Raw genomic sequence first — 23,095 nt, forward strand, 5'->3', positions numbered from 1 at the left:
ACCAATTCCTTATTTCCATTCAGTAAATAACAATAATTAACTAAGATGAAATATAATAAGTACGGAATATTATAAAACTGTATTAATTACTACCACCCGGATCTGGAGTCATAATTCACGAGCATTCTAGAATTTACTACAAGTAATAGTCTGGAAAAAAAATACAATTGTCTGAATGAAAGAAAACATTAGGACATAAAAGATAGACGGGGACTTCAAGGTCTGTGAACGCCGACAGATCTACCTTGAGTCTCTGGACAACGGACCAATAGCAAATCTCGATCAACCTGAGCCAATATCAAAATCTGCACAGAAAGTGCAGAGTGCAGAATCAGTACAACCGACCCCATCTACTGGTAAGTGTCGAGCATAACCTTGGCGAAGTAGTGACGAGACTAGGACAAGATACCCACATATAACCTGAACAATATAATCATGTTGGTGGCAACAACAGTAAATAAAGAAATAATGCAGAAATAATATGAAGGGGACATATAATGGAGAATACAACATAACTAGTGAGAATAATGAAAAGACAGAATTAAACAAAAAATCCTTAAACGAACTGAGCAATTAAAACGGCAAAGGGAAACTGCACGGCATCACCCTTCGTATTTTTACTCTCAACCTAGAAAGTTACCAAATCTTAGTGAAACCAGATATGAGTCACCCAACATTTCAAATAACCCGCTAAGCATGGATAGTAGAATTTAAGCCTACAAAATAGACAAGAATAGAATTTCACTCGCATGCTATGACTCGACAAAGACACATAGATGCTCGTCACCTCACCTATACATCGTATTTAACAACCAAACACGTAGCAAATGAACATGTAATACCTATTCCCTCAAGCCAAAGTTAGACACGACACTTACCTCACTCTGAAGGCTACTTAATTCTCAATCACACCTTTTCCTTTGGAATTCACATCCAAACCAATCGTATCTATTCAAAAATAACCCAATAATATCAAATATTGCTAAAAGAATCAATTATATTTCATAAATTAAATTTTCCAAATTTTACTCTAAAAAGTTGAAAAATCGACCCCGGGCCCGCTTGGTCAAAACCCGAGGTTCAAACTAAAATCCTTTTACCCATTCACCCCTGAGCTCGAATATGTAATTAGTTTTGGAATCCGACCTCAAATTGTGGGTCTAAATCCTCAAATTTTTGAAATTCCTAGTTTCTACCCTAACCCCTAATTCTACCATGAAAACTCTAGATTTTTAGGTTGATAATTCATAAAATGTAATGGGTAATTGAAAAAAAATGGTTTAGAATCACTTACCAACACTTTGGGGAAGAAAATGACTCTTGAAAATCGCCTCTACCCGTTTGGTTCTTGAACAAATGTTGAAGAAATGGCTTAAACTCGTGTTTGGAGTATGTTTTAAGTCACTGGACAGGCCTTCATCTCATTCGCGAGTGGCCTGTCGCGATAGCGATGCACAGCGGCCTAAGGCCTTCGCGTTCGCGAGTCTATCTACGCGTTCGCGTAAGGCAGCTCCCCTCAAGCCTTCGCGTTCGCGTAAGGCAGCTCCCCCAAGCCTTCGAGTTCGCGACCCAGTGGACGCGTTCGCGTAGAAGAACATGACTCCCTTCCCCCAGGTCCCTTAGACTATCGCGTTCGCGTGAGACAGGTCGCGTTCGTGAAGGGTACCACCCCCAACGCTTCGCGTTCGCGACCAATCCATCGCGTTCGCGAAGAAGAAAATTCCCATGCCCCCACTTTACCTTTCGCGTTCGCGACACTACCTGCGCGAATGCGAAGAAGGGCACACCAGAACAGCTGTTGCAGCAAAAAGCTCAAATTTTCTAAGTCCAAAACATCCCGTGGCCTATCCGAAACTCATCCGAGCCCTCGGGGATCCAAACCAAACATGTACACAAGTCTAAAAATATCATACGGACCTGGTTGCGCGATCAAATCGCCAAAATAACACCTAGAACTCTAAATTTAGCACCAAAATTAAAATGAGGTTCTCAAGAACACTTTAAAATTTCTATTTTCTCAACTGGACGTCCGAATCACGTCAAATCAACTCTATTTCTCACCAAATTTCACATACATGTCTTAAATATTATAATGAACCTCCATTGGGCTCCAGAACCAAAATACGGACCCGGTACTAACAATGCCAAATATCAATCAATTCTTAAAAATAAATAATTTTTAAACTTTTAATTTTCATCAAAAATTCATAACTCAAGCTATGGACCTCCGAATTCGATTTCGGGCATACGCCCACGTCCCATAATTCGATACGGACCTACCGGGACCGTCAAAGCACGTATTCGGGCCAGTTTACCAAAAATATTGACCGAAATCAACTAAAATCAACTTTTAAGGTAAAAATTCTTATTTTCATTAGTTTTCAACATAAAAGCTTTCCGGAAACTTGTCCGGACTGCACACGCAAATCGATAAGAGTAAAAATAAGATTTTTAAGGCTTAAGAGCACAAATTCGAGTTCTAAAATATAAGATTACCTTTTGGGTCATCACATCTTTCTGGCTTCCTTTAGTGTTACTGTTTCACTGTCTCTCTCCATCGTCATGCGCCGAGAGTCTATCGAAAACAGTCTCACTCCTCCTACGGAGTAAGGGTAAGTTATGTGTACACACTATCCTTCCCAAAAATTATACTAGATTGTTGTTGATATTGTTGTTGTAAAGTAACAATATGGTACAATACAATAGGTAACGTCACTGAGAGTTAATATATTCGTGGACTGAAAATAAAAGATAATTCAATAGGACTAAACTAGTTTCCTACAAAATTAGGGCACAACGAAATAGCACACCAATTCACTTATTATTCCCAAATTGGGGAAATTCCTTGAAGATGACGAGAATTTCTGTGCGTTACTCTCTTAATGGTATTTCCTTGATCTCATCCTTTGCTATTTCACATTCTGGTTTGGCAATTACACTTAGAGATTATTCTTCATATCATAGCAATACATCCATTTCCATAAATGGTAGTAGTAAAAAACATAGGGTTACTAACAAGTTTGAGAATGTCAAATGTTTAGCTGATGCTGTGAGTCTCTTCAATCAAATGGTCAGAACACAGCCTCTTCCCTCTGTTATCGACTTCTCGAAATTATTTAAGATTATGATAAATATGAAGCATTATTCTGTTGTTGTTTCTAATTTGGGAGAAATACAGAAATTAGGTATCCCGATTGATAAAGTCATGTTGAGTATGGTGATTAACAGTTATTGCTTAATGCATCGTGTTGATTGTGGATTTTCAGTGTTAGCCATTTACTTTAAGTGTGGCATTCCATTTGATGTTGTCACTTTAACCATCCTAATAAGGGGACTCTTTGCTGAAAATAAGGTGAAAGATGCAGTTAATTTGTTTAAAAAATTAGTGAGAGAGAATATTTGTGAGCCTAACGAAGTCATGTATGCAACTGTAATGAATGGGCTTAGTAAAAGGGGTCATACTGAAAAAACTTTTGGTTTGCTCCGGTTAATGGAACAAGGGAGCACTAAGCCCACTACATGCATCTACAACATTGTTATAGATGCCCTTTGCAAAGATGGAAATCTGGATGTCGCTGTCGACCTTTTGAACGAGATGAAACTGAAGGCATTCCTACGGACGTATTCACATATAATTCATTGATTGATGGTTTCTCTAAGTTTAGTCAGTGGGAAAAGGTCAGGAATTTGTTCTTTGAAATGGTAAATATTAATATTTATCCGGATGTATTCACATTCAACACAATTATACATGGACTATGCATAGAAGGGAAGGTTAAAGATGCCGAAGAAGTAATGAGACACATGATCGAAAAAGGTGTAGAGCCTAATGTGGTCACTTACAATGTGATAATGGATGGATATTGCTTGCGTGGTCAAATTGATAGATGTAGGAGAATCTTTGGTTCCATGAAAGATAAATGCATTGAGCCTGACAATATTAGCTATAAAATAGTAATAAGTGGATACTGTAAGAAAAAAAAATTGGATGAGGCCATGCATTTGTTTCTTGAAATTTCTCGAAAGGGATTTGAACCTGATATTTTTACTTGCAATACTATCTTGAAAGGTCTATTTGAAGTTGGAAGAATCGGCGCAGTGCAAAAGTTTTTTGATGAGATGCTATCTGCAGGGCAAATACCTGGTCCAGTCACTTATTGCATTTTGCTTGATGGTTATTTTAAGAATGGACTTGTTGACGAAGCTATGTTGCTATTTCATAAGTTGGAAAGAAAGAGAGAAGATACTAATGTTGACCTCTATAATGCCGTCATTGATGGATTGTGCAAAAATAGAAAATTTGACAAGGCTCATGCTATTTTTAAGAAACTTCCTCTAATAGGTTTACATCCTGACGTGATAACATACACTACTATGATTAATGGATTTTGTCTAGAAGGGTTGTTAGATGAAGCTAAAGGTCTGCTAAGAAAAATGGAGGACAATGGTTGTTTGCCAAACAGAGTAACTTACAATGTTATTGTGCAAGGATTTCTCAGAAGTAATAAAATTATTGAAATGAAGGCTTTCTTAAAGGAAATGGCTGGGAAGAGCTTCTCATTTGACTCAACTACACTAGAGTTACTGGTAGACATTATTGCAGAGGATTCTTCTTTGCTTGACTTGATATCAGATTTTATCCCAGAGAATTAGAATTTAATATCTATTTTGCTTGGTTAATTCAATTACATTATCGTTAGAGTGAAAGTCTTTTTCTTTTTTTCCTCTGGAAATGAAGTCACATGCAATGCAATTGGGGAAACTGAAAATCTGACAATTGGAGCATTACTTGAGCTTTCCAGGCAAATCTATTGAGGAGGTAATTTATTTTTTCTTGATAGATTATTTAGAAGGTAAATAACTTCTTAATTTTGATTGTGTTGTCGCTCTTTATCTTGGATAGTAGATGTTATTGTATTCTTAACATGAGAAATAATGTATAGCGTCCTTATGTTAACATTTTGTATTCATGCTTTTTGAATTTGCTATATGGTGTAAAAGTGTTATGCTGTCCATGTTCAGCTTTTTACTTGGCGGCTTTCTATTTTTCACTTTAAGTGCATGATACCTTTATTCTATTTAACAAAAAGAGAATTTGTCCTCGTTTTGAGAAAAAAAACTGAAATTATTGAATTAGTTATACTAGTTATCTCCTTGGAAGGGTCTAGTTTATTGTAGGCTGCATCAAAGCATGTGAAGCTGTTCTTCTTATTTTCTTTTCCTTTTTTTAGATTCAGATTCCAATCAATTTTCTTTTCTATGAATTGCTGTGCTAATAATTACCAAGATATAGTGATCTAATAAATCTATCTGCACATATGGATGTTCTTGGATGTCTACACATACCCCAAAATATTGGTTATTAGAAGCTGTGGTTCTGACACCAATACTTGACATACACCTCATGGTCATGTTTGAGTGTATAACATACCTTTTAAAGGAGGCTGCAAAGGAACATCGTGGTTGTGGTTTCTAGCGTAGGTACTCTTTTAAGTCTGTGCAAGGCGGAGGGAATGAAGGGACCTGCAGGAGGCTGAAAAGCTGTAGTGCGCTGTATAAGTAGGCCCCCACACATGAGTTTTGACATGGAAACCCCAGAACCTTCCCCTCCCCCCCCTTCCCCCCTCTTCCCCCGGACCAACTGTGGCTTTCCCGCTTGCTCCATTGGTGATTTGAACCCCAACCTAATGGTCGGATGTGGATTGGGTGTGCTATGTTTTATGTTACTCAGGCAAAGATGTAGTGAGGCTGCGACATACCACAACACTGTAGTTCAACCGCAATTTCAGTATGTAAGTAGCTGACCAGATGATTAGTTGATGCTATTAATTTGATAGTGATGATCCGCTAAGCGATATGTATGCCATTACATCACTTTTGGAATTTTTAGACTTTATCAAGAACAATCAAGATGGTGTTGCGGACCACCTGTCTTATAGGAGTGCTGCTCATTTTGCTTCGAAGTTCAATACGTAAATTTGTTACAGCTTGCGCTTAACCGAGAATATTAAGGTTCGGGAACTGTTTTGAGAACTTGGCTAAAAAAAAAGCTCATCTACTTGGGTTGGCTTTATTTGTATTTTATTTCTTGATAAGGTGGTTGGCTTTATTTGTATGAGGCTGTTGTCGATCAAGTGATAAGTTGGTTGGCTTTATTTGTATGAGGCTGTTGTCAATCAATTGCTATACTTTTCTCTACTTGAGGTGGCTTACTTGTATGCGGCAATTTCTGCACTTGAGGCTATTGTTATTCTGCTTCCGTAACTTGTCTGTTTGGAAGGTACTTTGACGTTTATATCTTCATGTTTTTGATCTGTTGCATCAGGAGCGACAAAATTCATCCCAACTGAAAGATGACCAAAGGCACTGTGATTCGTGAATTGAGGGCTGCAATAAGATGGTGTCCAATAACTGCGGACAATATTTCTGCTATCGTTGTAATCAGGCGATTGATGGATATGAGCACTTCAGGTTGGTACAAATTTCGACTGTAGAATGGCTTCACATATATCGTATGTCCTCAGTCCGTGACCTTGATATTTCATTTGTATACTTATTTGAAGAGCTTTTTCTTGTTAAAGGGAGGGGAAATGTGAACTTTTTCTACCAGAAGCAATTCAGATGTGGGAAGAGAATGAGCCAATTTCTCGGTCGGATTCAAGCTCAAGTCTCTTTTAGATTATGGTCATCCGTGCCCAAATATTGCCAAATGAATGCAAAGGTAAGATGAGTTCTCAATATTTTTTTCTTAAAACCGCTGCATCATAACTCTTCATATATTTTGAAGTTGAAATGATAATGAAGAATGAGTTATATACACTGTTGGAGAAAAGGAAATGATGAGTGTCTGCGTAATTGAGCTTGTTCTAGACACTGTAAAGTAAACCGTTGGCTTCAGAAACATCTCAAATGTATGTAGGCTTTGTATGGGAGAAGTAGATAGCACTTGGACAAACATCATCACTGGATTTGGTTGTTTATTCATTCCTTTCCTGGTAAAATTGATCAAAGACAGAACTAGTGTTGAGCAGCTCTCCTTGAGAAGCTACTTCTAGGTATGTAGTTTTTCATATTTATGGATCAGTTTATGATAAATACTTATCAAAATAGTCTCACTGATAGATTTAAGAAGCACTTCAGCTTGATTTGAGGATTTGAGGATGATAAAATTTCATTGTCGAATGAGTAGATTATACATAGAGGTAGGAAGCAAGTGTTTGTATAAATTTGATAACATGAGTTTTCCAAGACCCTATGCCTGTTAGATAAGTAAGAAAGAAAATAGGGTAGAATTTTGGTAATTCACTTTAAAACAGAACTTGAAAACATCGATTCCTTCAAAGACGTGGCACTTTTGTTTGGAACATTTCACTCCTCTTAATTGTCTGGCCTATAACTAGAGATGATTTTATTCTGAGTTCTTTTTGCCTCACTCTTTCCTGAGTAGTATGATGGTCAATACTCATAGTTGTCGTATTTGATTATTGGCAGAATACATCGGCAGGCCATTTAACTTGTCCTCCCTTTTCACTTAGATACTTTATCTTAAGTCCGTTTCATTTGAACACTTCAACCACATCTCATATGTGCCATTTAGACACAAAAAGCTTATATGGCAAGGCAAGTGTTACTCACATTTTCCAAGCGCGTGACATGGTCCAAAAAACAAGCACCTCATCTTTCTTGCCGGAAAATGAATAGTTTTTACCAGAAATACTTTCCGATAAATGTTTCTTTTAATTTTTCATTGTTCACACCATTCTATCTCCACTGATATAATCACCTCCTCTACTCACCCCTTCCTCTATTCCTCCAGGCCTACTGTATTCCGACGAACGCGATGGAGAACTTTCCGACGAGCCGTGAGAAGAGAGAAAATGAATGATCGCAAAGGAGATCTACAACTTATAAAGGTTACTCGTGGGTTACAAAGGTTTTTGGCTTTTAGGGGCAATTTTAAGGATCTGCAACTTACAAAGTTTCCAACGACGTGAAAGTTTTTTGGCCGAACAAGTTCACTTCCAATCTGAAAATTTTGCAAAGTCGTTTCAGATTTGAGAATTTTTTATCAGATCTAAACGCATTTCTTGCTTTCTCGTTTCACATCAGATATGGGGAAGAAAACGAAGGAGGTGGAGAGTTTTTCGAAAACAAAGTAGGGGAGTAGTCGTGAAGAAGGCGAAAGGAGGAGTATCGTCGGGGAAGATGACCAAGGGGTGGGTCAGGTTCTTTTTTAAAAAAAAAAATTATTTAAGTTAAATCCACATGTCCTTGTCTTATTCGTCAGTCTGGTGCGTGAATTACACGCATCTTTTGTGTTTGGCTGCCTACAAATTTTGTGTCTAAATGGCACTTATGAGATGTAGTTGGAGTGTTCAAATGGAACGGATTTAAGATAGAGTGCTTAAGTGAAAAGGGAGGACAAGTTTAATGGTCTGCCGATGTATTCTGCCTTGATTATTCTGTAAGCACTGTTTTGCATTTTGATAACTAGTTTTTACACGTGTTGTGTGCATTATTGATTGCAAAAGTATATTAACCCAACTAATTTCAGATTTTTTGTTTCTTTTGAAATTTTGGGTTATTTCTCTGACCAATACCCATTCCAGCAGTTGTATCAATTGTAAAATACTCAAGAGTTGCCTTTTCTTTCATATGCTTTTTTTTTTTTATATGGAGCTCTCAAAGAAGCTAGCTTTTACAAAAATAAAAATCTTTGATAAAGGACTAGCTTTTACATTTTATTTATGAAATTGTGTTTCACAATGCCACGGAGAGGAAAATGGCGCACTGATATTGAAAAGATATTAGGAGGATTTTTTTTTTCCCCAACGGAGAGCTCATAAAACTAGCATAAGAACTTTTTGGATATACTAGCTAGAGTTGTCAAAAGCGAAAAGCGCACAAACACGCTAGAGTTGTCAAAAGCGAAAAGCGTACAGACACGCCAAAGTCTGGAGCGTTAAGCGCAATACAAGCGTGGGCTTTAGCAAAAAATTACCAATGAAGAAAAATAAAAAAATAGAAATGGATGCAAGAAAATATAACTATAAACACAAACAATAATTAATTGGACAAAAGAATGAAAAAACTATAATTAAGCTTTAAGTAAGTTGTTGTGTACTTAAAGACAGAACCCATCAGTCCACCTACAGTCCTACACTGAAGCGCCAATTACGCTAGGCGAAGCGCACACCAAGCTTCACTGCTACTAGCTTTATAGAAATTCTTGCATATACGTAAGCAATTTTGGTTCCTTCTATTGAGTTTATGTAAGAACTCTTAATCTTATCGGCATTCAGCTATTCTTTTTAGTCACAGGAACCTTCGCCTCATCTGCTTTTGTAGTTGAAAATCTGTTTTTACAGCCTTTGAACAGATCTATTCTCTTCATTTTCCCGCTTTCTGTTTTATTTTTGTAACCAAGTTGTACCCCTTTTTCCTTGTCGTCGTCACAGGTTGGCAATAAGAATCACATATTCTGCTGGGCATGCCAGAATTATTATTGTTACCTTTGTAGAAAGATGCCCGCTTTGAGCCGAGGGTCGATCGAAAACAGCCTCTCAGTGCAGGTAGGGGTAAGGCTGCGTATTCACTACCCTCCCCAGACCCTACTTGTGAGATTACACTAAGTATGTTGTTGGTGTTGTACTTTTGTAGAACGATAGTGAAGCGAAGATCCCAGCATTATGGACCTAAGGGCTGCAAACAACACACTGCTGAATAGTTGGAAAGAAACGTTTCAATTCAAGGGGATTTTCCTGAAAACTTTATTGTTCTTGTTCATTGAGGCCTCGTACATTCTTATGCCAAAGGTTGATGTTTACGATCCTAGCTTGTTGCCTGCGGATAGGTCTTCTCGTGGGATGTATTTCATATTCAAAGCTATTGTAAGTAAGTACAAATTGTAGCGTACACAGGATTTTGTGCAAGTGAATTCATCCAAAAACTGAGGCAGAATTAGCCATCTTGACAGTAGGAACGATGCCGGCACAAGCAGATTTTAACCACAGTTTTTTTTCCTTCCCAAAGGTAAAAGAGTGCTGTTGAGAGTGCTTATAGTTGCATAAGTTTTATCATATTCTTTTTTTCCTTCATATGGCTGTCAAAATTGGCTCTACAGAAATTTAACCATTTCTGTGTGTATACTTATTGTTGTGGATAGAGAGGGAGTGGTTTATTTGAATTAGAATACTAGCTTACAATGATATTTTTGATTGTAATACAAATCTCAGTTGCTTTAAACTTTATCTGTACTTGTGTAGTACATGTTTCAATTGAAAATTATAATAGGTTAGAATAGTTTACATTGTCTACCATTATTTCGCCCAAACAACATGAGTAAACTCATACCAGCAAGATTCAATAATATCTTGAAAATCGACGATTTAGTTATTTCAAATTTGATATATTTCATGTTAATTTTCTTTTAAAAGGTCCTTTGTTTGAGACAACTATATAGTATATACTGATGATTATATATTTTGGTTGTTTTAATAAGTGCAATTTTTTGATAATGTATGAATAAATTAAAATAATATTTGATAAAGTTCTAATACACTACGAAGGTGTAAGCGGAAACAAATCTTCATAGTCAAAGACATTTTATATTGCAAAACCAATGCATTGCTATCTGTGTAGCAAGCTAAACAATATATTTAAGACGATGAAAATATCATTGTTCCACTACTTTTTTATGAATATGTGTGTGAATTTAGTATAAATATACTGATGCAAACTTATAAAAAAATAACCAAATGGATTTTTTAAATCATGTAGGTATGACTAAGTTAGGTCCAAGTGTTACTAGGATTACATTTTAGTATTTAAGGAATTTTGTATAACAAAAATTGAGGAGTTCTAATGTTAGACTAACATAATGTTATATTACTTTTAGGAGGCAGATCTTAACATTCGGGATCCGTGGCGCAATGGTAGCGCGTCTGACTCCAGATCAGAAGGTTGCGTGTTCGATTCACGTCGGGTTCAATTCCCCCCGATTCGTATGATCCCATTCTTTTTTTTTTTAGTTCTTGTCTATTTCCTACCTAAAGAGAAATGTCCACGTTGATTTATCCCTTTATTTTTATTGTGGTTCAACTGACCCAAGTTGGAATTTTGTTATGCCGTACAAAATACACGTGCAAACAGTACAACAACAACATACCCGGTCTTGTCCCACACACACCGTGGGATCTGGAAGAGTAGTGTGTACGGAGATTTTATCCCTACCTTCTAAGGATAGAGAAACTATTAGCAAACAGTAGTAATTAGGAATATTAACAAACATTTAAACACCGAGATTTATGGCCCGTTTGGCCATAAAAAAAAAGATTCCTCTTTTTGGAATTTTTTCACTTTTTTCGAAGTAAGTGTCTAGGCATGAAATTTCGATTTTCACTTGAAGATCAATTTTGGAATTTTTCGAAAAATTGAAAAACTCCAAAAAACTATCAAAAATTTCACTTCAGATCACTCACAAAAATTCAAAAACAATCCAAAATTATATTCGTATCCAAACACAACTCTAATTTTCAAATACCATTTTCACTTGAATTTTTTTCCCATTTTTTTTTCTGAAATCTTACAATACTTATATCCAAATGCCCACTTATAGTCAGATCTTTCATGCAAAATTTGTGACTTCAATTCCCACTATGCTTTTCCTTTTCTCTCTTCCTGTTTTTCTATGTAGTATTACTTTTTAAAGACATTCAAACACTAATTAGCAAGACTAAGAGATTTTATATTATATCATGGTAGATAATTTCCTCTCTTAAAAGAATATAATCGTGCCTCAATTTGAGTAATTTAGAGTTGGCTATATGATTCTTATGCACTCTATTCAAGTTGCTAAGTCTACAACAATAACAACAATAACAATATATTTAGTATAATCCCACAAGTAGGAGTTACGAAGGGTAGTGTATACACAGACATTACTCATACCTTGAGAAGGTAAAAAGGATGTTTCCCACAGATACCCCGACTTAAAAAATGCATAATCACATCAAATAAGATAAGAAAGTACGACAAAAGGGGATTAATGTAAAGAGAAACATAAATCATAGTAAGAAAAGATAACCGGAGCAAACAAAAATAGTATTAGAAATTTAAGAAATGAAAATACGAGGATCCATTGATACTACAGGTACAAAAAAGGATTTATGTCGAAAACTGTCTAACTTGCTACAGTAATCTTCGATCTACACACCCTCCTATCAAGAGTTATGTCATCGATAAGCTGAAGATGTGTCATGCACTGCCTAATCAACTCTCCACAGTACTTATTCGGCATGCCTCTACCTCTCCTTGACCCCACCGCAACCAACCTATCACACCTTCTCATTGGGATATATGTGCATTTCCTTCTCAAATATTCGAATCATCTCAGTCACCCCTCTCACATGTTATCCACCACGGAGGTCACTTCCACCTTGTCCTGAATATATTTATTCCAAATCCTATATCTTCTAATATGCCAATGCATCCATATCATCATCATCTTTTCTGCTACTTTCATCTTCTAAATATGAGAGGTCTTAACTGGCCAACACCCCATACAACATAGTCGGTCTAATAAGCTTTTGTGTGAACTTACATTAAAGTCCCAGCGTCACTTTCTTATCACACAACACGTCGGATGCAAGCCTCCATTTCATCTATTTCGCTTCAATATGATGAGTGACGTCATCATCAATCTCCCTATTTCCTTAGATTCTAGACCCAAAATACTAAGTCTAATATAACAAAATTTAGTTTCTCTAACATCTTAAGAAATATACATTAAAGACACAAAATTTATCTTTAAATAGCTTACTCTATAATTTCACATAAATTAATACAATACATATATTATTTTATACCGCTAATCAAATATCGCATCAATCATGCAATGATTATTCCTTATAATGCTGCTAATTAAATATTGCATTATTATGTGAAGTTTTATGTGGAGATTAATAAGGCCAGTATCACAATCAAATGACCTAAGTGTAACTCTCAATCAATTATGTTCATTCTTTCCTTAATTCACTATTGATGGCTGATGCAGATCCATGATTCAAAGTTTATGAATTTAATTTTAAGGGTTTTAGCATTGAACCCATTATATTTTTAAAAAAATGAGTTCAGATCTATTATTTGTTTCAACTTTAATAAATTTTTACACATACATTTATATCATGCGTAAAAATTTATGATTTCAGTTGAACCATGCTCTTTTACCTTGCATCCGCCCTTGATTGAGGGCACTATCTCTCGGTCATATTAGACATTATTAGTCCCTTTGGCCAAGCTGTAAAAATCAGCTTATTTTGAGAAATATTTTTTTTTATTATTATTATTTTTTCATTTTTTTTAAAAAAAAGTACTTTTGGCGAGAAACAGCTTGTGTTTGGCAAGCTTATTTGAAATGTATTTCTGAGCAGCAATTAGTGTTTGACCAAGTTTTCAAAAACTGTTTCTAAGTGTATTTTTCTCAAAAATGCATTTCAAAAAAGTGCTTTTGAAGAAAAAACTAATTCTTTCTTCTTCTCTAAAACTGCCACTGCTTATCCTCAAAAATATTTTTTTCTTTTCAAAATCTTGGAAAAACAACTTAATTTTAGAAAAAAACTCTTTTAACCCCCCAAAAAACAAAAAAATTGTGACTCAGAAGAAGCTTTCGCGAAGAGCCTAATACACAACACACAAGAAAAAGAAAAAAGAAATAAAGAACGCAAAAGCAAAGGGGAGTGAGCGGCTTCACTTTTGCCCGTGAATTCCGGTCCAAACAACAAAACATAGGGATAAATTAGTCATTTCGTCTTTACCTCTGTCGTGGGCTCGTTGCCATTGCACAAATTAACTAATCCGTCCCATTTTCCTCCACCTGTCCAAATTTATTCAATTTTCTCACGCACACACGCACTCCAACCCCCCCCCCCCCGGTTCCCCGCCTTTTCTCTCTCTAAATTCACTCACTCGCACACACTTCTATCTCTTTATCTCTCTAAAAATTAGGGTTTTTTCTTTCCACCTCCATCAATGGTTGACATTCCAAACCCTACTTAATCCCTCAAAAACATCTCTCCGTACAAATTGTACATATCATTTCATATATAATAATGTGTATTTTATTTATTATCCAGAGTTTGATTTGATTTATTATTATCATTTTATCTTAAGCGCCGACGTAGTTATTGTGAATGACGTCCAATTCTTCCGCTGCCGCGGACGGAGGAGGAGGAGGAGCACCGCCGTCACAGCCGGCGCCGGCGCCTATGCCAAGTGCGAATGCGCCTCCGCCATTTCTGGTGAAGACGTATGACATGGTGGATGACCCGAGTACGGATAAGATCGTGTCGTGGGGCCCAGCAAACAATAGCTTCGTGGTTTGGGACCCACCGGAGTTTGCTAGGGACCTTCTTCCGAAGTACTTCAAGCACAATAACTTCTCCAGCTTCGTTCGCCAATTGAATACTTATGTATGCATTTCTTTCCCTTTGCCTTTTATTGAGTTTCATGAGTCATCTTTATGATGAGTTTCAGTTTGATGCACTAACTGTGTAAAGATAATTTAACCTGCTAGATCAAGTTACTTACATTTGTTGTATATAGGTACTAATTAATGCTTATTAAATGAAATTACCTTCAATTACTTTTGAGTGACCTGATGGTATAAAAAATCTTTGGACCGTCATTGTATATATGCGCTGACGGTGTAAAATTATAGAGCCGTTGGCTCTTTATTGGGTTCCATTTAAGTTCTTTATATTGACGGTGTACATAGATAATATGTACATTATCAGGTCATTTAATAGGTAACTGTAGTTAATTGTATATAATAAGCATTGGTTAGTAACCTAGAGTAAATGGTAAACAACCTGCTATAATAGGTATAAATCAGCTTATGGGGGATTAAATCCTTTTTGATATGATGCATAGGTTTAGTTGTTTTGTCTAAATTGAGCCAAATGTATGTGGAAAACGTGTATATCTGATCCCAATTAGTTTGTGACTGAGGCGTACTTGTTGTAGTTCATTTGAGTCATGTTGAGTTGGGCCTTAATATATTGTTATTTCCAGAAATTTAGATTCTTTTCAGCTGAAAATGTTCCAACTTCTTGTGCTATGTGGTCTCTTCTTTCCTGTTGTTTTGCGGATGCTAATTGGAATCATTATGCTCAACCTTGTGATTAAAATCTAATCAACTATCTTGTTGCATTAAAGAATGATGTTCTCGAGGACATGTCATTTGTTTTGCTATGTATATCATGTGCATTGTTTTTGTGACTTATTTCCTCAATTATCAACTTGAGGACATCTTTGAGTGTTGTGCCTTGCAACATATATATATTTTTTAACTATAGCTAGTGCCTAGTGCAATCTAACTTCGTGGATTAATTGAGTTTCAATCTTTTACTATTAAGATCAATATAGGATTTAGTTCCCCTAATATAATATAAAATATTACATTGAAGTTGTGCTTATTGTTGCCCCAGGGTTTGGTCTAGTGTAGAGCGCAATGTGTGATGTGTGGATTAGGCGCAAGTCACGGTGTTGAACAGATAAAGGTTTGGTATTTAAGTGGAGAAAGGTAGAGGGACAGATCCTTTATCCACCGAATTGCGAACCTTGCACCACTAGCCCTGGGGAATTTATCGATCATCCAAAATAGTTGCTCTTATTGTGTCATCAAGTAGATAATCTATCAGGAAGCATGTATATTTCTGGACCACAATAAAACTGATTATGGGACTGTCAATATCTGCATCATGTTTTGACAATGATAACTTATCTTGTTATTGCTGCCTTTCCATATTGAAAAGGGGGTCTGATATAGTAGCTTCAGTTTTTGATGCTCTTTGATGTCTATATATCTTTGTCCCTACTCCCTAGTGCACTTCGAGGCTTGATGATCTAAATTGGACTAAAGTTGAGTGATAAAGTAAGGTTCCTTACCCTGTCTCCAGTTCTTTAGTTCAGTGATAAAGTAAGGTCCTTGACCTTGTTTCCAGTTCTTTCTCCACAGAAAAGGTGGTTATGTTGCTTTTTGTGGATTTAAAGGTTGTAAAAGGTGATTGATTAGCTGTGTAGAGAGGGGGGATGCAGGAGGGGCTGAAGGGGAATGAGTTTGTGTAGCAGATATATGGAGGCCTTTGATCTATAGTAGGAATCCTCTTTGAAGATGCCAAAGCGAGTGAGGAATGTTTGGAGGAAGCAAATAGACAAATTTGGAGGTAAAGATGTTTGGAGGCCTTTCATCTCTAACTATCATGTAAAGATGAGATTTCGCTAGATTGTTAGGTAAATGGTCAAGGTTAAGACTTTTTGCACTTAGCCTTCAACCTTCAACAGGTGCCCTTTCATCCATGGTTCTCTTAGTAATCCTTTGATGCTCTTGCTGAGCATCCATATCTTAGATGCTTGTGTCCTGCCTTGGTGGTCAATAAATTTAATCTCCATGTTTTACTAGGGATGATCCTTCATCACTGGAAGAAAGGAATTCTTACTGGTGAAGAGTGACGCTAGATATTTTGTAATTTATCTGCTCATTCCTGTTATCACGAAAGAGGCTTAGCATATTAGGCATATGATAGGACTTCTTGATGAGAATGTGAAATCTTAACTCTCTCAATCTTTTCTCTGAACTTCCGCTTCTCTTCTCAAATTCTTTTCTTTGACATTTTCCATTTAGTCATAGAAGCCTATCATAAAGCATCCTTACTGATGCTGTCACATGCAGATCTATTGGGGGGAAAGTATTCCGAGGAAAGGAAAATAAAATTTGTGTAAGGTTAATCTTGTGACATTCTCCAACTTTTGTGCTGATTAAAAGATACAAAGAGGTAGAAAAAGTTACAGTCTCTTTAATGTAAGATATCTGTAGGAGAAGTCCCTTTTATATAGTGTAATTCCATTTACGAGAACCCAAAAGGAAAACACTTGATTCTTAATGGAATGAAAAAAGAAGTCTGGGAAGTAGCAAGACTGCCTTTCATTCCAATATGGTGTAATTCTGGAGTTTCAAAAATAAGTTGCTAATATTTTGTAATCAAAGCAAAATAAATGTTTCAAAGATGGCAGACAACATGAATCAAGGAACCGAAATCAGGAAGTGGTTGATACTTGAATATCTGTAGATTCCTCGACTGTTAGTGGAATCAAAATAGAAATTGAGAAGGAAGCAAGATGTGGAGTCAAAATAGAAATTGAGAAGAAGCAAGATGACCTTTTGTCCCATGGGGTACAATGTTGGCTGGTTAAAAGTAACTTGTTTAAAAGTATCTGTAGTTTAACTAAGAGTTAAGATTTTAGGTGGTTATAGGGAGGAAAGAAACTGTGGTATAGTTGGAACATCACCGTAGACGCTAAGGTAAGAAGAACGACAACAATAAAAGGTGTAAATTTATATCTCTATACCTCTGTAATTTCGGCCTCATTAGTACATCAAAAAAAGTGTGAATTTTAGGTTGAATAATTACTCAAGGAGACTTGTCATTCTATTGCTTTGGTGCTAATCATCATGTCCAGAACAGAAAGGTTTTCTCTCTTGCATGCTTGTGTGCATAATGCTTATTCAGATGGGGTGGATGATTTTAATATTTGTTATTCCTTATGTGCCCAAAGACACTCTATTTTTACCCTCCCCTTTTTAAGTTATTTAATTCTTGAATATGTACTATGTTTAAGTTTATCTTATGCAAAAATGAAAGAAAATATTTGTTTCAAGTTCAGATGTTTTATGAAGGAAAAGTATAAAATTATTTGTTGATTGATTTTTCTTTAGACTTTGGATACTTGATCGACCCACTAACATCTATTATGTCAATATTGATCACTACTGTTGGAATTATGGTTCTTATTTATAGTGATAATTATATGGCTCATGATCAAGGTTATTTGAGATTCTAACTTAGTTTGGGTAAATTATTTGTACAATTGTACTTCTAGAACTTCATTGAAGATAAAACAAAGAAAGAAGCTAGTGCACTTATATTTGTAAAGAAAATATATTTAGAGAAGGATTATTTTGAAAAGACACCATTTTAGTGGCGGATATAAAATTTATTTTCTATTCTTTTTACTTTCTTTTGCTTTCCTTTTCCTTTTCTCTTTCTTCCTCTCATTCTTTTCCTTTAGTCATCTTTTTTCGACTTTTTACCGTGATTTGTTTTACCAATAGCATCTATTATTCCCCTTTCTTTGTATTCCAAAGAACCCCTCACATCTTCTATCATGCGTTTTTGTGATCTATAAAATCTTTTGCCATGCTTAAAACTTTTTTTCAATCTTCTTTAGAAAGCTCTCCCATCTCTCATCACATCTCTATTTTTGGTCTTACAAGACTTCTTGTGTGCAATCCTATCACCGTTTTGTCCTCCCAAAGACATTTTTCCCTCTCTAAGAAATCTTCCTTTTATTATCACCTCTGCTCAAGAAATCTTCCTTTCACTATCGCATCTCTATCACCTTTTTGTTACTTTTTTCCCAGATACTACTTTTTCCTCTTCTCAAGAATTCTTTCGGTCACATATCTATCACATTATATCAAAAGAAGAAGTGGATAAGGAAATAGCTTCATATTAAGACTTGGTCATTGGTAATTTCCTTAACAGATGTTCTTCAATCAATTAAGAACAACCATCAAAGAAGAATAGCTTCTACCACAACTCTCAATCATTCCAAACAGTGGAAAAATGATTACTAAGAAGACAAAAATGTGCCCAAAAGGTGATAAGATATTAAGGTTAAATGACCTCTGAGTGATAAGCTCTTTTGGTGTGTTTCTATGCGAGTTGTGGTGGTTTTCATTACGAGAAGCTCTTCCTCTTTGGTCTTTCTTGGCTAATTGATAGAAGAGTAAAGATTGTTTAAAGTTATTTCATTTCCTCTTCTTCTTGTGATATCAAAGTGATAGAGATATGATGGTGAAATGAAATGTTCTTGAGAATAAAAAGAGTCTTGGGGGAGAGAGAGGTGACAAAAAGGTGATAGAGATGTGATGATGAAAAGAAAAATTATTGAGAAGAGGAAAAAGAAGTTTTAGGAGGACAAAAATGTGATTGGAGATGGGAGGAGTTCTTGAGAAGAGTGAAAAAGAAGTCTTGAAAAGACAATAAGACGATAGAGACGTGATGGGATGAGTTTTTGAGAAGAGCAAAAGAAGTCTTGGAAGGACAAAAAGGTGATAAAGATGTGATTGAAAGATATGAGAGCTTCTTGGGAAGACAAAGAAAGAGGGGAAAGTTATGGGTTATTGGTCGAAACAGGAATCCACGGTGAAGAGACGAAAAATGTGACAAGAGGAAGAGAAGGAAATGAAGAAAAAAAAGGGAATGAAAAAGAAAGAAAAAACGAAAAATAAATTTATATTTGCCACTAAAGTGATGTGTCTCGAAATAATCCCTTTTAAATATATTTTCTTAACAAATACATATGCATTAGTTTCTTCCTGTGTTTTATTTTCGATACAATTTTAAAGGAAGTACTAAAGAAATGTACCCAAACTAAGTAAGAAATACTTTTCGGCAAATATTATTTTTCCTTCACAAAAAGATCTAATCTTATCCAACTTAGGGAAGATATTCTCTCACTTTTTCGCATAAGATAAAGTGAAATAAAATAAAATTTAAAAATCAGATAACTTGAAAAACATAGGGCAATAATTTGGTGTACATGCCATTCTTGTCATGTAGACTTTTCTTTCAAGACCAGATCTGTTTAGCCTTGCTTGATCTTAGTTGATAGAATAACATTTTCTGAATATTTAGTATTATGAAGATTGAGCAAGATGCTTGTCTTTTGAAGTGCTACCGAGGGAGACATCTGTTGTATTCCTTTAAGGTTTCTGTTTTCTTGTGGAAGGTCGTGAAATTGGTTGCCTTAAAATCAGATTAGCTTGATGCATTTTAATGATGGACCCAAGTAACATTGATTGCTCAAAATGGGGACATGGAATTTGCAATGCATCTATTCTTTGTGGTCTTGAATCAATATCTTTCAAACAAAAGAACATTTAGCTTGTTTTCGAATTAATGTTTTCTATTTCCTGACACCATAACCTGTTCGGCGTTTTTTAATTGTAGTGCTATAGCGAACAGGCAAATTGGTAAATACACACAATCGTATATAGGTAGATTATCATATGCAAGTATTTTACTTTTGCAACGTTCACTTATGTTATTTATGTGTATGTCAAAATATGTGCACATAGTATGAAGACAGAGAGCTCGTGTATATTTATCTGTGTTATTAATGAATGATATTAGGCCACTCAAAAACGAAGTCATATTATCCTCCAATGTAGAGTTTAGAACTCTTTCAACCACTGCGTCATATTTTTAACACTGATCTTGAGGCTTACTGAAGGAGTAGACAAATTCCTCTCCAAAATACAGAGCACAGTAAGACCTGTTAGAAATAGAGAGCACAACCTTTTTACGGGGCTGACTCTACTGTCTAGTACTGAATGCGGTTGCAGGGATGGTTTCCCTTTCGCTGTCATTGAGTTTGATTTACTATTGAGATCCCATCTTTCATGTTGACAAGCTCATCGCACCAAATGATATTGTTATGCTAGTTTTCCACTTAAAAGGAAACGAAGTTGTGGGTGGAGATTTGAATTGTTTATTGATATTTTTCTGTTTGCCAAGGAAACCTGACAAGTGATCTTGATGACAAACAAAGCTATTTGGTAAACTTCTTTGTTGATTAATTACCTTTAATTCAAAAAACTGCTGCAATGATCTTTGTGCTGCTTATCAAACTCCTACTCATGCTTTTGTATTTTTCTCTTTTGGTCTTTTTTTTGACAAAACAGGGTTTTAGAAAGGTTGATCCAGACCGCTGGGAATTTGCTAACGAGGGATTCTTAAGAGGTCAGAAACACCTGCTTAGAAGTATAAGTCGGCGTAAACCTGCTCATGGACATGCTCAACAACAGCAGCAGCCACATGGACAGAGTGCATCTGTTGGGGCTTGTGTTGAGGTTGGGAAATTTGGACTTGAAGAAGAGGTTGAGAGGCTGAAAAGGGACAAGAACGTGCTTATGCAAGAGCTGGTTAAGCTCAGACAACAGCAGCAAACTACTGACAATCAGTTGCAAGGGATGGTGCAGCGCCTTCAGGGTATGGAACAACGACAACAACAGATGATGTCATTTCTGGCAAAAGCTGTTAACAGCCCTGGATTCTTGGCACAGTTTGTACAGCAGCAAAATGAGAGTAATAGGCGCATAGCTGAAGGCAGCAAGAAACGGAGGATTAAGCAAGATATTGAATCACAGGATCATTCGGTTACCCCTGCGGATGGACAGATTGTGAAGTACCAACCTGTGATGAATGAGTCAGCAAAGGCAATGCTTAGGGAGCTTTCAAAACTGGACTCTTCTCCTAGATTAGAGAACTTCAGCAACAGTCCTGAAAGTTTCCTGATTGGTGATGGTTCACCCCAATCTAATGCATCTTCTACTCGTGTTTCAGGAGTCACTCTTCAGGAAGTCCCACCAACTTCTGGCCAGCCTTTGCTGAGTACAGCTTCAGCAATTGCCGGTCAAAGTTCATCTTCTGAAATTACCAATAACCAGTTGTCAGAGATAAGCTCATTGGTAGGAGCTCACGATTTGCCTCCTGTTTCGCTTTCTGCGTCAGATATGATTATGCCTGAGTTATCACAGTTACAAGAAATTTTGCCCGGAAACAATATGGATATTATCAGATCTGAGATGGAGAATGATTCTTTCATGGATTCTTCAGTTGGAGTAGACGAAAAAATGCCATTAGATATCGGTAGTTTCTCTCCTGATCCTCAAATTGAATGGCAGACTGGTTTGCTGGACGATATAGGAGAGCTTCCTAGTGTCGGTGACCCCTTCTGGGAAAAGTTTCTTCAAAGCCCTTCCCCTGGCGAGACAGAGGAGATGGACCTTGCTGCAATGGATGATATTTCCAATGAAACCAAGCCACAAGAAAATGGATGGGATAAAACTCAGCACATGGACCATCTTACTGAACAAATGGGGCTACTAACATCAAACAATCAAAAAGTATGATCTGGTTATCAAAGTAAATGTACATGTGTTATGTTAGAAAATTCAGGTAGGGTTTTGTTACTTTGTATCGTAAGTCACTTGACCTTTGCCCATAAGAGAGTTGCTAATATGTGTTATTACTTTTATCCCTCGGCTCTTTGCACATAGGGGACTTTGTTAGCTTCTAGTTTACCCTGTGTTCGGTCATCTTGATTTCTCTCTTCTTCTTGACATAAAGCTGAATGGATCTAAGTTTATGTTGAATCGACGATTCTTTTGCCCCTTCCCAGTTCCCCCTTTCTTTTTACTCATGCACACAAAGATGTAAATCTATGCGTGTTTTTCCAGTTGTTGATGTGATATAAGCTGGCATCCCATCAGAATGTAATGAATCAATAGGCTTTTTTGCTGTCTTTTTATGCTGTCAATATTCCAATTGATGCGCCTTTTACCCTCTCTTCTTTGTGCTACACTAGTAAACTGTACTTCAGTATAAACTGTACTATATCGTTTGCTACATCGACTTCATTGTTCTTTTGTTTTATTTTTATTCTACTTCGTTGCTTATATACAGTATTTTTCACTTTCAACCAAGAGGTTGTGAGTTCGAGTCACCCTAAGAGCAAGGTGGAGAGTTCTTGGAGGGAGGGAGCCGAGGGTCTATCGGAAACAGCCTCTCTACCCCAGGGTAGGGGTAAGGTCTGCGTACACACTACATTCCTTAAATCTTTAAATATTAAAGTTTACTATACAACATGCACCACACGTATAAACACATTCGGACGAGTAAGAAAATATCTTTAAATAAACGACATGCTTAAATTAAAAATAACAATGATTTATAGTAATAATAAATTATGGTTAAATCAGAGAAGCGTTGTTGAAAGACATGTTTTATTTTCATTTTGCATAAATTAGTATATCTTTTTGCATAATTTAATACGAATTTTATTTACTATCGCCAAGTGAACAATATATTAGTTATACAAGAATTATTTGCCGCGGCAAATGGAGGGTATAATTATTCAGCGTTTTCGACACGAGCGTACATATATGCATGTGTTAAAATCATTAAAATTC

At 36.2% G+C, this 23,095-nt stretch overlaps 1 protein-coding gene, 1 non-coding gene and 1 pseudogene across 2 annotated transcripts; all 3 read left to right on the forward strand.

The window, feature by feature from the left end:
- Positions 1 to 2,743: 2,743 nt before the first annotated feature.
- On the forward strand, positions 2,744 to 10,256 carry LOC107809172 (uncharacterized; annotated as a pseudogene).
- A 661-nt stretch (positions 10,257 to 10,917) lies between these two features.
- TRNAW-CCA (transfer RNA tryptophan (anticodon CCA)) lies at positions 10,918 to 10,989 on the forward strand. Its single transcript has one exon. It is a non-coding gene; the product is annotated as a tRNA-Trp (tRNA).
- A 2,928-nt stretch (positions 10,990 to 13,917) lies between these two features.
- On the forward strand, positions 13,918 to 22,279 carry LOC107809170 (heat shock factor protein HSF8-like). The gene is given in 3 exon segments (XM_016633764.2): positions 13,918 to 14,468; positions 20,807 to 22,004; positions 22,007 to 22,279. Coding segments are annotated over 3 exon segments (1,524 nt in total). The 5' UTR covers positions 13,918 to 14,189; the 3' UTR covers positions 22,054 to 22,279.
- Positions 22,280 to 23,095: the final 816 nt, after the last annotated feature.

Source organism: Nicotiana tabacum, chromosome 15 (assembly GCF_000715075.1).
Source record: "Nicotiana tabacum cultivar K326 chromosome 15, ASM71507v2, whole genome shotgun sequence".
Classification (NCBI taxonomy): domain Eukaryota; kingdom Viridiplantae; phylum Streptophyta; class Magnoliopsida; order Solanales; family Solanaceae; genus Nicotiana; species Nicotiana tabacum.